General features: G+C 36.6%; 1 protein-coding gene and 1 non-coding gene across 6 annotated transcripts in view; both read left to right on the forward strand.

The window, feature by feature from the left end:
• Window positions 1-15419, forward strand: part of Kif2a (kinesin family member 2A) — a 56702-nt gene that overhangs the window by 23870 nt on the left and 17413 nt on the right. For 2 of the 5 annotated variants that reach the window (XM_050160359.1, XM_050160356.1), the window contains exons 2-7: window positions 5784-5878; window positions 6478-6594; window positions 9587-9641; window positions 11699-11821; window positions 12378-12478; window positions 13854-13949. In XM_050160359.1, the coding sequence (XP_050016316.1) occupies window positions 5784-5878; window positions 6478-6594; window positions 9587-9641; window positions 11699-11821; window positions 12378-12478; window positions 13854-13949 (587 nt within the window). The remainder of the gene's footprint in view (window positions 1-5783; window positions 5879-6477; window positions 6595-9586; window positions 9642-11698; window positions 11822-12377; window positions 12479-13853; window positions 13950-15419) is intronic. The other 3 variants (XM_050160360.1, XM_050160357.1, XM_050160358.1) reach the window with 2 other exon arrangements.
• LOC126512624 (small nucleolar RNA U2-19) lies at window positions 9083-9163 on the forward strand. Its single transcript, XR_007595109.1, has one exon. It is a non-coding gene; the product is annotated as a small nucleolar RNA U2-19 (small nucleolar RNA).

Below are 15419 nucleotides of genomic sequence, written 5' to 3' on the forward strand. Positions count from 1 at the left end.
GTATTTCGCTTAGAAATTAGTTTGTCACTGTGATGATGTACATTCAGGTTCTTTCCAATGAATATATAATAAGGGTGGGATTGGGGCTGGATAAAAGAGGGAGTCTGACAAGATGGCTCAGTAGTAAAGTAGTTGCTGTGTAAGCATGAAAGCCTTCAGACAATTCCACTACTGGTGGTGTGTGCCTACAGGACTGACAACCTGCAAAACACATTGATAGAAGTTTTTCTCATATACTTTGGTTTAAAATGTAAATTACAAGCCCGGGTATGATGATGCATTCCTTTAATCCCTGAACTTGGGAGGCAGAGGCAGGTGAGGTCTCGGTGATTTTGAGGCCAGCCTGGTCTACAAAGCAAGTTTCAGGATAGCCACTTTGTAAGACTAGGTCTCATGTAGCTCAGCCTGACTCCTAACTTGGCTATATAGCCAAAGATGACCTTGGACCTCTTGGATTCCTCCGTTACCTAACAATGCTGGGATCTCAAGAGTGAGCCACTCTGCCCAGTTTTTTCCCAAAATATAGGAAGGAGAAATATGCCACTAAAAGTCAGAGGCTAATGAGGTGGCTCAGTGGGCAAAATATGCCTACTGCCAAGCCTAACAATTGAATTTGATCTCAGGGACCTATATGGTAGAAGCAGAGAACCAGCTCCTGCAAGTTGTCCTCTTAGCTCCGTATGTGTATTGTAGCATGTGTGTATCCATACACATAAACACAAATAAAATATAATAGAACATTTTTAAATAAAAAGAAATTATTTGTGATACCAAATTTTAATAAAGCTTCTGAGAAAGGAAAATTGTTGACTTGTATCCAAAAGAATACTCAGTACATTTACAGCCAAATAACAGTTTGATACTATTGATTTTTTTTGAATGAGAAAACTGATTTTACAATTTATGCAAGTAAGCAGAAGGCTAAGATTATAAAACAAACTCATTACGAAGAGTAAGGTGTGAGAGACTGCTTCAGCCAAGCTCTCTGACAGTATACCTTGGATTCAGAGATGAGGAAGTAGCCTCATGCATATGCACTTCAACTATGACAAGTTCTGTTGCAGATAGAGAAAGCAAATGTGTTTCAGGAAATGAGCAAGTTGGTTTTCAGGAAGGAAGGAAGGTGTGTTACCTACACAGTAACTAAATGCCAAGGCATTAAGGACATGAATATGAAAAGGCTGTGTTATATTTTTGAAGAAAATATGAGAAACTGTCTTAAGTTTTCTCAGTTTGGGAAGAATTTTATACAGAAAGACATAATCATAAATATGTTTGCCTTAGAGATGTGTGTTGGTGAAAAGGAAATCCTTAGGTTGCATTGTTAGTACAGTGTCTAGTTATTTAGTCAAGTGGCAAAATGCAAATATGACTTCATTTTGCTTCCTCTAGAGTTTAGTGTTAACTGGTGGTTTTTTAATTACATTTATGCATTTAATTTTTTCAGTGTGTGCTTTGCCTGCATGTTTATATGTGTACACCTTGCATGCCTGGTGCCTGTGGAGGCCAAATGAGGGCATTATCTACCCTGAACTGGAGTTATAGATGGTTGTGAACTACCATGTGAGTGTTGAGAAGTGAACTCTGATCCACTTTTGAAATAAGTTCCTGGCTGTCTTGAGACTTACAGTGTAGCCCAGGCTGTTCTCACCCTTGCAGTAGTTCTCTTGCTTTAGTCTCTTTAGTGCTGATGTTACAAGCGTGTGCTACCATACTCAGCTGTAATTTAGTTTTAAGCCGGAATCAGTTGGTTGATTCTAGAGAGCAGCAAGAAGGGCAAAATGATTGGAAACAGAGACTAGTTGAGAGAGCAATGCATACTATCATACAATACTAATCTGTCTTTGTTTTTTCCTTTGGCAACTTCATACATCTGTGCAGTGAATTTTGGTCATTCTCATATACCCATCCTACTTTCCTTTCATCCCCCTCTACTGTTTAAATTGTTCTTCCCAACAGTCTCCACCCCCTTGTTTCCATGTCTTTTTGTGTGTGTATGACTCACCGAGTTAATTAGAGATGTGACAAGACAGATATGCAAAGCAATAGAGTTAGTGTAAAGAAGGAAGGATCTGGCTGTGAAACAGTTTAATAAAAACATTAAAATTAATGCTCAGTGTTAGGGACAGGGAAGAATAAAGTATGGCTGTTGGGAAAGTAAACGGAAGACAATCTCTTTTTATTATTTGCATGGGGTGTGTGTATGTGTGTGTGTGCATGCATGTGCATGTACGCATGTTTATAATGGTTGTTAGATTCTCTGGAGTTGTGATTACAGATTTGAGCCACCTAGTATGGGTGCTAGAGCTCTTAACTGCTAGACCTTCTATACCCTTAATAAAGGAGTATCTAAATCCATGCTGTCAGTGGAACTATTAAAATTAATAGCTTAATTAAATTAATATATATAGTGTCATGGAAGCAACAGTGTGTGTGTATGTGTTTCAAAAAAATAATCCCACCTTTTCGGAGGTACAGCTGAGAGATATGTTCAAAGGTTCAAATACCCCGTTTAAATCAGTATATCAGTTGCTAGTCCTTAATACACTTTAAGTATTTTTTTATTGGTTGATTGCTTTAGAGACATGTTTTATGTCTAGGTAGTCCAGGCCTAACATGAACCCAGTATGTAGTTGAGAATAGCCTTGAACACTTGACTTCTAGCTTCTACTTCCCAAATTCTGAGATTATAGGTTTGTACTGTTGTGTTCAGCTAAAATTTGAATTTTTATAAGACTTCTGCAAATTTTTATGTCGTGCATATATATATGTGTGTATATATTATGTGCGTGACTTAATATATATAGTGATTTTTATATAATGCTTTAAATTAATGCTACTTTTATCATTAATACAATATTAGCATTATAGTCTTTAATGTGCAGTTTTTGTTTTAAGTACTTAAAGTTTTGTAAATAATGTACATTTTAAAGTAAGTTATAAATGCTCTAAGGGTTTCATCTGCAAGTGATGGTATGCATGATTTTAATCCTAGCTCTTGGGAGGCAGGACAGATGGATCTCTGAGTTTGAGGACAGCTGGGGTTACACTGAAACTCTGTCTGAAACAAACAAACAAAAAAGAGAGTTTAACTTAACCCTCTTTTTAACATGTGCAAATTTCTTTTGCCAGCATTTTATTTGGTAATACATAGATGTATAAAGTAGTTTCTGTTCTTGGCTGATGTGGGATTCCCCTCTTTATGCTATGAATATGTTTTATTACCATTGGTTAATAAAGAAAGCTGATTGGGCCAGTGGCTTAGCAAAGTATAACCAGGTGAGAAACCTGAACGTAGATATATAGAGAGTAGGAAAACTCAAATAGATGCCAAGTAGCTGCCAAAGAAGAAAGACACTGGGAAACTTTACTGGTAGGCCACAGCCTCGTGGCAGTACATAGATTAATAGAAATGGGTTAATTTAAGATATAAGAGTTAACCAGGAATATGCCTAAGTTATTGGCCAAGCAGTGTTGTAATTAATATATAGTTTCTGTGTGATTATTTGGGTCTGGACAGCCGGAAACGAATGAGCAGTCTCCGTATACAAAAAGGTGTTTCAAAGTGGGGCCACTATATCTACATAAAAACTGAAAGAGCTTGGGAAGGATTCTAAGCACAGCTTCTTGGTAGCCATTTTTTTTTTCAGATAGGCTGTTTGCTCTCAGCGAGCAGTGGTGCTGTTCCTCTAAGAGAAGGCTTCCTGACTCAGCATTAGCAGTAAAAACTGCATGGCCTCCTGGTTCGTGCTAGTAGCATGAACTCTGGCTCTTTCGTGAGATCCTGCACTTAAAAGGGATTTATGAGCAGCATGCTACAACTCACTTAATGGCAACATAGACCGCCTGTGTCCCTGAAGCTGGGGCATTGAGCATGGCTCACAGAGGCAGTGAACATGTCTCTGCCATGTCAAACTGGGCAGAGCAAACAGGCAGGGTCGTGGAGTTGATCCTAGCCATGCCAACTTAGCATTTAAAAAAGAAGCAGCAGTGCTCCTAGACAGAAAGTGATTACAGATACACAATAAAGACAGATTCAGACAGAAATAAACCTCTGAATGGATTATAGTGTGTTTAAAAAGATGTATGTAGGCTTGGAAGAGAGGGGGGAAAGAATATAAACAGTTAGAAAAAGAAGTAAATGGTCTTAAAAAATAAAAAGTCTTTAAAGAGACAGAATACAAACAGTTATAGATTAAAGAAGTAGAGAAAATTAAGCCATGTAAAGATAGTATATACACAGTGAGTCTGGATTATGTATATTATTGTGTTTTGTTTGAATTTTTTTGACTGCAGAGACATTTGATTCTGGGGGCTGCTAAATTAGACCAACATATATATTTTAGAGGTATCTTGACTTCAAAATTTGAGTATGAGGATGTGTTGCTTTGGAAAAGAGGTTCTGCTTTTGTTCCACAGAAGATGAGAACCTGTGGATTTCCTCCAGGATAATGTGGTTTGATTAAACGAGATCCCCAAAAAGGCTCTGTGAAACCTAAAAATAATTCTTGCTTGATAACTGTTTTGTATATGTAATCTTATTTTGTTAAAGTTAAAGCCTTTCTTTTTATTTATACAGAAGAGGGGAGATGATGTGGGATGTCCTTCGGTATATGTGTTGCTTTTATTGGTTGATGAATAAAGCTGCTTTGGCTTATAACAGAGCAGAATATAGCCAGGCTGAAAGAGATAGGGAGAGAGAATAGGTGTAGTCAGGAGATGCCATGTAGCTGCCGAAGGAAAAAGATGCCTTCTGGTAGGCCATAGCTTTGTGGTAATACGTAGATTGATAAAAATTGGTTAATTTAAGGTGTAAGAGCTAGCTAGAAATACACCTTAGACATTGGCCAAGCAGTGTTGTAATTAATATAGTTTCTGTGTGATTATTCGGGTCTGGGCAGGCAGGAAATGAATGAGCAGTCTCTAGTTACACTTGACTAGTCCAATGGAAGTAAAGACATGAAATAAGCAATAAATATTTGGTGGATACATAATCTGAGAATCTATTGGTCTGATTCTATGAATTTGTTCTAAGGAAATAAGCAGCAAGTGTATAGTGACATAAATATTGATATTCTGTTCATAATACTGGAAATGTAACCTCAGAAACTACTATGAACTCAAGTAAACAATACTATATAGTGATTTAAATTAATGACTAGCTCTACAGTTACTGACTGGTAAAGTCCATAGTCCATTGAAAGGGGAAGGAAACAAATCCAAAGCACTCTGTATCCTAGTCTGTCTATTGATGACAAGATTACAGTCATCAGAGAAAGTATGCTTAGTAGATTTGCTCAGGCAACATGTGGAAGAGGACATACAGATTACTATTTCCTAGCCTTCGGGGACTCATTCTTTTTCTGTCTTTAGTTTGCATCAAATATGATTTAAAGTGATTTTCACATAAGTAATCTTTTTGCTTATATAGTATAACAGTTAATCTTGTGATTTTTTTTTTTTGTATACCACAGGTTCAGTTTGGATTCATAGCAATTTTGCTTCCTAATCACTAGACTGTTTGATGGCATAAAATTTTAATCACCTGTGTCACTGTGGCCATTGATCACATAGACTTTTGTTCTTATCTTACACCCTGAGTTTCTGGACTTGATTTTATGAAACTAATGGACAAAGTTCTTTTGTGAAAATTCCTTGTAAAATTGTCACATCATACATATATGGATGTGTATGCAAATTGTTAAGTTAATAATTATTATTAACCATATTTAAGAATGCTGTCATTCATTGCTTTTAAAAATGTGTGTTTTATTCCTACTTAGGCCGAATACACCAAGCAATGGTAACATCTTTAAATGAAGATAATGAAAGTGTAACAGTTGAGTGGATAGAAAATGGAGACACAAAGGGCAAGGAGGTACGGTTTCTGAGCTAATCATCATTTCTAGTCAAGATTCTGAATACAAAATAAAACAGAAAGCCATATAATTTTATATGATGTAGACATTCTGTATCATTCCTTTAAGAACTTTCAAATAGTGGCTGCAGAGATGATTCAGTGGTTTAAGATAAATGGCTGCTTTTCCAGGGGACCCTGGTTCAATTTCCCACCCCAGCATGGTTGTTCACAGCCATGTGTAATAGTCCCAGAGGATCCAACACTTTCCTGCTTTCCGGGGGTACCAAACATGCACACAGTACACAGATATTCATGCCAATAAAACCCCTATACACATGAAGGAAATCCTCACTGGAAAGTGAGTTTTAAAAGTTAACCCAGAGAAGGAGTATCACCTGTTCTTTAGCTCAGTGCACAAGATTTGACAATTGTTGTATGTAAGTAACAATTATGTAGTTTTGATGGTCACTTTTTACCAACATTATTAAAAAACAAGTGTAAAGTATATGTGGGTTATTATTCTGAACACTGTTTTGCAAAGTGGTGTCGTGTCATCTTTAAGTTGAAGTCATTTAAGAGTCATCTGCTCTATAACTCCCATGTTCTTGTTTACACAGATTGATCTGGAAAGCATCTTTTCGCTTAACCCTGATCTTGTACCCGATGAAGAGATTGAGCCCAGTCCGGAAATACCTCCACCATCATCATCCTCAAAAGTGAACAAAATTGTGAAGGTAAGTGATAAATTTAGGGGTGTGTGTGTGTATGGTGCTTGTCCGCGCATACATGGGCTCTTGCTCTCGCTGACTTGAGACTGGTAGACTTGGAAGAGTATGTATGTGTTAAGTATTGTTTGATTTACATTTTAAAAAAATTCTTTCTACCTTCTGTATCCATGTTATACATATATGCCTTCCTGAGTTACATATATGCCTTCCTGAGTTAGGGTTATCTAGTTCACAATTCATGACAGTCTTTAGATCATATCATAATTTCTTGCCTCATTAGGATTTTTGGAGGACTAATAGCTTCTCAGGAGAGTTGAGTTAAAGTTGCTTTTTCTTGTCAGTGTTGAATGACAAAATACCTGTTTGCTAAGAGTAATAACTATTCTGGTACTCTGAAGTGATGAGCAGTGGTAAGGGTATTGTAACTAGCCATGTGTTGTTAGAAAGAAGGTGTTGCAAGGGCAGTGCTGCCACCTCCATGTACCGTAGCTCTGCAAAAGTGAAAAATCCTTTAAAAGTAGTTCTTACATGCTCTTGAAATTCTTTACTATTAGTAAATTCCATGAAAATACAATGCCTTTAAAACCAGACAGTCCTGCTATGTTGTTGAACCTCTACTTCTTAGTGTTTGATTCGGTGACATCTGTTGATTTTTCTACTTTGTCCAGGTACTGTGTTAATTCACAGATGAATGTGACATGACTTTCAAGCCTATAGGAACTCCATATTTTGCAAGGAAAACATTTATAAACATGCAAACATATTATAGAGACTTAACCATCCTCAAAATATTCTGCTTTTAAACTACATACATGAACATAAATCAGTTTGAGTTCTTTTAATTTAAGCATAGCGAGAGTCACTGCTTAAAGGTCTTTAATATACATGGACAGTTTCCATATACATCTTCAATTCCTTAATAGATTGGCGTATTTGTATCTACCCTTCCCGTTCCCTTGTTGAAATCAAGCCCAGTTTTTCCCCTTTACCTTGGCATTCTACCACTGAGCTCTATGTGTTGTTGTTAACAGTTGCTTCCCATTAAAATCACTTGATGCATTTTTAAAAGTACTGATTTCCGGGCCCCCACTTTGGGAGATAACACTATCCAACTACTACCTAATCTGATTGGAATGTGCAGCCAGGATTGAGTATAACTAAATCATTTGCTGTGGGTTTGTTTTTAAGTAAATTCACTCTAGTAGCTATATAAATAGGATCAGAAGGTGGTTGCCTTAATCTGTGCTGTGGCTAAACCTTTCAAACCTGTAGTGAAACCTTTTTAGGATAACTGGCTGTCAGTGTTTCATAATACTTTGATATTTCAGTTTAATAAAGGAGTCAATACTGTATTACCTCCTTAGATCCAAAGATTACTACTAATTCCTCAATCCAAGATCAAATTACTCCAAAATCCAATGTTTTAACATTTTTATTTATTAATATTTTATTCTTGTTTGTGTGTGATAGTGGCTATGTGCATGCCATGTCATTCATGTGGAGATCAGAGGACAGCTTTCAGGAGTTGGTTCTCACCTGCCCTTCTTCCACCCCCTTGTTGGACTGGGGTCTCTTGTCTCTGCTCTACTGTGTACTCCAGGCCCTTGTCTTGCTGCAGGAGTGTTGGGAATACAGGAGCACACAATAACACCTGGCTATTTGGGGAGGGGTGACCTAGGAACTAGTCAGGATAGACTTGTGAAGCAAGTGACCCACTGAACCATCTTGCCTCTCCCCAAATGCATCTATCTATCTATCTATCTATCTATCTATCTATCTATCTATCTATCTATCTATCTATCTATCTATCTATCTATCATTTTGAGAACAAACGTCAGACCACACGAGAGAAATTACACCTGAAACCTTATGTGATGAGTTTCAGTCTGGATGAAGCTACGCCAAAAGTATTATATAAAATTATCTTCACTGAGGTTTGGAGTCCCTGGTAAAGAGCACTTGCTCCACAGTCGTGAGGATTCGAGTCTACCTAACTAGCACACATGTAACTAAAAAGCAGATGTGACTGGTGCTCTACACACCTGGAACCACAGCTCTGTGGGGTAGAGACTGAAGGATTGCTGGGGCTTTGCTGGCTGCCAGCCCAGTTCCAGGTTCTGAGTAACCCTATCTCATAGGAATAAGGTGGAACATGACAGCAGGTACCAGATGTCATCCACTAGGTTTCACATACAGACACACACACAGTCTTCAGGCTATGTGTATATATAAAAGAATTTTCATTTAAAATTAAGTCATATTTCCAAAATGTCTGATTTTACACACATGAGTGCACATATACAAATATTCCAAGACACGAAAAAAACATAAAACATTTCTGGACTCAGGCTTTTCAGATATTAGATACCCAGCCTGTACACAATTTTGGCAAGATAGCATTATAATGTAGTTACTTAACCTCATTTTACTTCAGATCTCATATCAAATGGAAGTAAACATAAAGCGCTTTCTGAGATCTGCTATAATTGTAATGGATTAATGATGGAAATAGTCAAACCTGAGAATCAGAGGGCCTTCCAGTCTGCTTTGATGTATGATCTCCATAGTTCTGAGACCAAACTACAAACTTTTTCCCTTCTCCCACCCCCTCCCTTTTCTATTTCTCCCTTTCCTCTGTGTTGATGTGTTCCTTTCTGAATAATAATGAAAACATTATTACGGAATGTCATTCTTAAAACTGAACTTTAAAATTAAGAAAATAATGACTCTACAGAATTGTGTAAAACTGATAAGAATAATGTCCTTAGAGCAAGTTATCTTTGAGAACATACCTTTCTCATTCCTGAATATATGGGGGGATTTCGATACATGCCTCCTGCAGAACTTGACTATTGATGAATTAGAAAGTTGTTTGATAATTTATAGTTTTTCTACATTTGGTTTTATGTTACTATTGTCTTTCTGTTTAATTAAATGAAGCTGGGGCACTGATTGCTGTGAGGAATGAAGAGAAAAAAATTAATATTTTCTTTTGTAGAACCGACGAACTGTGGCATCTATTAAGAATGACCCTCCCCCAAGAGATAATAGAGGTGAAGTAAAATGTTATCCTTTAATCTTGCCTACTGACATTTAGCATGGTCTTGATGAGGTATATCAAAAGTAAATGTTATCCTTAGTGTTTTGTTTTAACCATACATAGTTAATTTTAAGATTAGTATTCCTAGTTTCTTAATATCCCAATTGCATTAATAATTTCTCTTTAGTTTAAAAAAATAGGAGATAGTCATGGTGAGACATGCCTGTAAATTGAGTGCTTGGGAGGCAGAAGCAGAAAGACCCTGCAAGTTGGAAGCCAGTCTATTCTATATAAGGAATTCTAGGCCAGCAGGACTACAAAGCAAAACTCTAAATAAGACAAAACAAAAAATTCAGAAATGTATGTGGTAAATAGAACTCCACAAAACATGTAGTTTTTGTCCATCTCACTCAGTTTTCAACATTTGAGGAGGACATTAGAGAAAGAAGAAATGAGGAAGGGGTCCAATGGATGATGATGTCACAAGGATGGATTTCCTTATCATTGGATTGGATAATTTTCTGACTAAGGATTCCAAAAAGTTTAAAGGTTAACTTTAGAGTGGGGAAGAGAAAATTTGAATGGATAAGTTACAGTTGGCTTCAAGTTTTATATATTCTGAGTCGGGACACAGGGATAAAACTGACTTGTTTTTGCTGCTCAGCAGTTCAGAACTATTGTACAGTTGTATGTATCTGTGAGCACGGATGTAATACAAGATGGGCCAGAGAGGACATTAGAAGTAGAGAGGAAAAAGTCCTTTCCTTACCATCCTCCAAGTCTTTGTAGACCTTGTATTTTTTGGTAAATTTTCTGAACCTATATGCATGGGTGTATGCATGTGTGGGTGTTTGAAACAAGGTCTCTGTAGCCCAGGTTTGTCTTGAAAATGTGACAGGCAGCCAAGAATGATCTTGAGCTCCTGATCTTCTTGACTCCCTCCAGTGCTGGCATTACAGATGCACCACCACATCCAGCTTTCTTTTGTATTTAATTTTAAGTTCCTTTTTGCATTTTTATGACATCTACAATGGGGAACTACTCTACTGAAGATTTGCATGTTGGGCAGCAAAAATTGAAATCTGGAATGTTAAGAAAGGTTGGAAGGACTTTTACATTTGTTTTCTATGTGTTTGAATCATGTACATTTTCTTAAAAATGAGAATGCCTTTATATTGCACATATAATATATAATATAATTTATATGTTATTTATATATAATGTACATATACTCTGGGAAATACCTGTGCATTCTGGAATTTTAAGACATGGGTTTCATGTGCATTTTTAAAAATGATTATTAGGACTGGAAAGATGGCTTAGCCGTTAAAGGCTAGGCTTACAACCAAAAATATAAGAGTTCGGTTCCCAGCACCCATGGTTGCCTCTCCAGCCACCATTAAAAAAAAAAGATTATTAAAAGTCAGTTTAGGTTTGGTATTTAGTTTTCTAGCTAAAATCACACTGGTGGATGTTAAATCTGTACCTTTTTGACTCTGTTTCTCCATTATTTGTAACTTGCTATAGAAGCCATACTGGTCTCACACTCAGATCTGCCTGCCTACCTCTTTCCTGGTGTAACTATTACTTTGAAAATGTCTTTTAATTGTATCAATTTACTGAATAGAGTTGCTTGCTTTTAGTAGTTTATACACCAGTTATTGAAAAGTTTGTCAGTTTGCTAAATTTAAATTATTGATTTTGGTATTTTCAAGACAGGGTTTCTTTATGTAGCATCCTTTATTGTCCTAGAACTCACTCTAAAGGCCAGGCAGGCCTCAAACTCAGAGATCCATTTGCCTTTGCCTCATGAGTGCTGGGATTAAAGGCATGCACCACCACCCCACCACTCAGTATTTATCGACTTTTGAGGCATGGTCTCACTGCCAGGCTTGCCTCAGATATGTATTAATCGTTCTGCTTCAACCTACCAAGTGCTGGGCTTATAGATTATGAGCTATTGTGCCTGACATGAGTTCAATATTTGTGTATCACATTTGACATGGCGATGTCTTTTCCTCTTACCATGGTTAGCTTTTAATATTGTTCTGAATTAAATTTGTTTTGTAGTGGTTGGTTCAGCACGCGCACGGCCTAGTCAGCTTCCCGAACAGTCGTCTTCTGCACAACAGAATGGTAGTGTTTCAGATATATCTCCAGTTCAAGCTGCAAAAAAGGAATTTGGACCTCCTTGTATGTAAATAACGTATCAAGGATTCAGTCATCTTAGGCGTACATGTAGTCTCTCTTGGTCATCATTACAAGTTCTTAAGTAGTAAGCAATCTAAAACAAACTTGGCTAAAGATTTCCTTTTGCCAACCAATTATAATTTGTATTTAGTACTTTAGTCTGTTAATTGGAGTGTGTATATATATATACTGGAGAATAACATTTTGTTTGAGGTTATAACAATGGCCCAATTGCTTTGAATTTAAAATTCTAGCTAGTGTTTTTTTTAGGTTCTAGAAAAAGGTTACACTTATTGATCTTTTTAATTTAAAGGCCTGTAATTCTAAACCAAGAGATGACATGTATCAGTGTGTCTGAGTCATTTCTCTTGACTCATCTGTATAGTGTCCTGTTCCTACTATCAAAGCAGCTCATAAGTCAAGTTCACCTAGATATAATTGGCATGCTTCATTACTGTGGACTTGTGTGTGTGTGTGCTGAATTGGTCATAAAATTTCTGTAAAGTTTTTCTATAAAAAAAAAACCCTGTGTTTCTTCAGTTTATCCTTTTCCTTTTAGCACGTAGAAAATCTAATTGTGTCAAAGAAGTAGAAAAATTGCAAGAAAAACGAGAGAAAAGGAGATTACAACAGCAAGAACTTAGAGAAAAAAGAGCCCAGGTTTGTAACATAAACTCAAATGTTCGTTTGTTTGTTTCTGAGAAAGGGATAGATTATATCAGTGAAAATAGCTGATTTTAAAATAAGGTTCAGGAAAGCAGTCTGGACTACCTGAGCCTCTGACTCCAGGGAAACAGAGAAACACAGATTGCATTTGCATTTACTCATGCTTGCCAGACATGCCCCCTGGTGTTCCCTGAGTGTATTTGATGATATGTAACTGTCCCGGGGAGCTCTCACTTCTTGTTTCACATTCTGCTTCTGAGCTGACAAGGTGGTGTCTTTTTTAAAGGTAAGTAGAAGATAAATTTCAGTGACCGTTTCAGTGACTGTTCTTCAGTATAAGTCTGAAAATGAATGGAAAAATCTTAGTATTAGTGATTTATTATTCATTACAGGGAGGCTATTGACCATTTAAACAAAACTTAGTCAGTATTGAATTTGGAATAAATTTCTGTCAGAATTCAATACTTTAAATTTTTTAACTTTTTAAATATCTTGGTTTTGAGCTGCTTGTAGTGACATATGTCATCACCTTGGAGGTAGAGGCAGGAGGACAAGAGCTAAAGATCAGCTACAAGAAACGCTGGCTGCAAACAACAAAAAAGCAAGCAAATTATCTTTCTTTGTGTTTTAAGTTTTGTTGTATTGCTTTTTTTAAAAACATCTTGGTTATTTTAGAGTTAACAAAGACAGAGGAGATGAATAGAAATGAATCCATATTTTAATTTAAGGCTGTATTTAAAAATAGTACAGATATTTGTAACTAAACAGCATGCTTACACCTGCGGGCCAGATTTTTCAAAGAATCCTTCAATGTTTTGACAGTAGAACTGGCATAGGCAGAGAAAAATAAAGAGTAGTGCTTTGGGAAGAGCAGTAACGATGGACAGAGAGGTACAGAAGGAGCCTCGTGTGTGCGACTGCAAGAACAACGCCCTCATGGTGACTTGTGCAAAGTTGATATTTAATATTGAAACACTAGATGAAGTAGTTCTGAGTTGGGGTGTGGGATGCATTTTCCCAGTTTCAACCTTCCTAGAGTTCTTTGCCAGTGTTCTAGAATGCTGTTCCCCTTGATATATTTTCTGACATAATTAGAGCAAATGTGTTATATAAGTGATTTTTTTAAGTAATTAAAGGATAATTTTAATGAGGAAACTTTGGAGTGCACAAGGATACATGCAGATTAACAGAATCATGTTATTTATGTGAAAGTGATTCAGAACATACTAACCTGAACTTGGAAATTACATCATAGTTTTACTTTGGGTTTGGTTAACAAATGACAGTGCTTGAACTGCAGTTTCCAAACTATATGCAACACATACAATGTAATTAAGTATAATAGGTGCCAAATCTTGTTTTCTAATAGGATGTTGATGCTACAAATCCAAATTATGAAATTATGTGTATGATCAGAGACTTCAGAGGAAGCTTGGATTACAGACCCCTAACAACAGCTGATCCTGTAAGATCCTTTGTTAATTATTACTCTGAAGATGTGATATTATATATAAAAATTTTCATACTGACTAATTGTATGTTGTATTTACCTGTATAGTTTTCTTTCCTGATGAGGTTCAGTTCCCATGTTGTGTGATAAATCACAACTCAGCTACTTTTTTGTTCCCCCTCCATAGTTTTAATGTTAGAGGTCCGGCACAGCTGCTCTTCGCAAGCGAAGCCTCCCTGTCTTCTGACGGCTTGTATCAGTAGCTCACAAAGGCTTTGATCTCAGTTCCAGGCTTACTTTAACTTTGGTTTGGGCTGTATATTCCACCACCATTCTAACTTACTGTAACTAATTTGTTCTTTTTAAGTACACGTTACTCTGGCTGTAGCAGTAATAATGGCTCTTAGGGGCTACAACAGACCAGAATTCCAGAGCTGAAAAGTATTCTCTAGTTTTATTACCTGCTGTAGAATGAAAAATAATAAATCTGACCTAACATATTTAGAATGTTTGGCTACCAAAAGTATTTGTGTTAGGAAGAATGTTACAGGTCCAGATAAATGTCTTATTCATAAGCTTATATTCCTATATATTTTAGGCCTTGCTACACAGCCAGGCATTTCACCTGTTGCATCTGAGCTCATGTTTTAATTAAACCAGGCAAATTAGAGAGCTCTAAAATAGGTCTGATCACAGAAAATGATTTATTCCAAGAAAGTATGTATTGAATGTAAGCTTTATCTTTAAAATTGTATACAAAGATTTGTCATTAATGGGGATATAGAGATGGCTTGGTGCTTAAAAGCCCATCTGTTCTTTTGGGTTCTCAAAGTTCTCATCAACACATCAGGCCAGTGAACCTATACCTCCAGCTCTGGGAGAAATCCAGCACTTACATGTGCATATAATTGAAAAAGAACTGTCATTCGTAAAATTGTCCAATTATTTTGTTAAGTAATGTGAGAATCCTGGGTTTTTGCCTGTTAGTGATCTTCCGACAACTATCTGCAATCAACATGAAAAGATGCCAATTTGTAGAATTGCAATTTTTACTTTTGTTGTATATAACACATCTTGAAATGAGTGGAAGGTACTCCTTTTTTCTTTTTTTTAATTGAGCTCTACATTTTTCTCTGCCCCTCTCCTTGCCTTCTTCCCACCCCAACCCTCTCCCATGGTCCCCATGCTCCCAATTTACTCAGGAGATCTTGTCTTTTTATACCTCTCATGTAGATTAGATCCATGTATGTCTCTCTTAGGGTTTCATTGTTGTCTAGGTTTTCTGGGATTATGATTTGTATGCTGGTTTTCTTTGCTTTATGTTTAAAAACCACTTATAACTGAGGACATAGATGTTTGTCTCTCTGGGTCTGGGTTACCTCACTCAAAATGTTTTCCAGCTCCATCCTTGCCTGCAAAATTCAAGATAGTTATTTTTTCTGCTGTGCAGTACTCCATTGTGTAATATTATACCATATTTTCCTT

The sequence above is a fragment of the Alexandromys fortis genome, unplaced genomic scaffold, assembly GCF_014885135.2.
Source record: "Alexandromys fortis isolate MF-2015 unplaced genomic scaffold, M_Fortis_MF-2015_v1.1 scaffold_76, whole genome shotgun sequence".
NCBI lineage: Eukaryota > Metazoa > Chordata > Mammalia > Rodentia > Cricetidae > Alexandromys > Alexandromys fortis.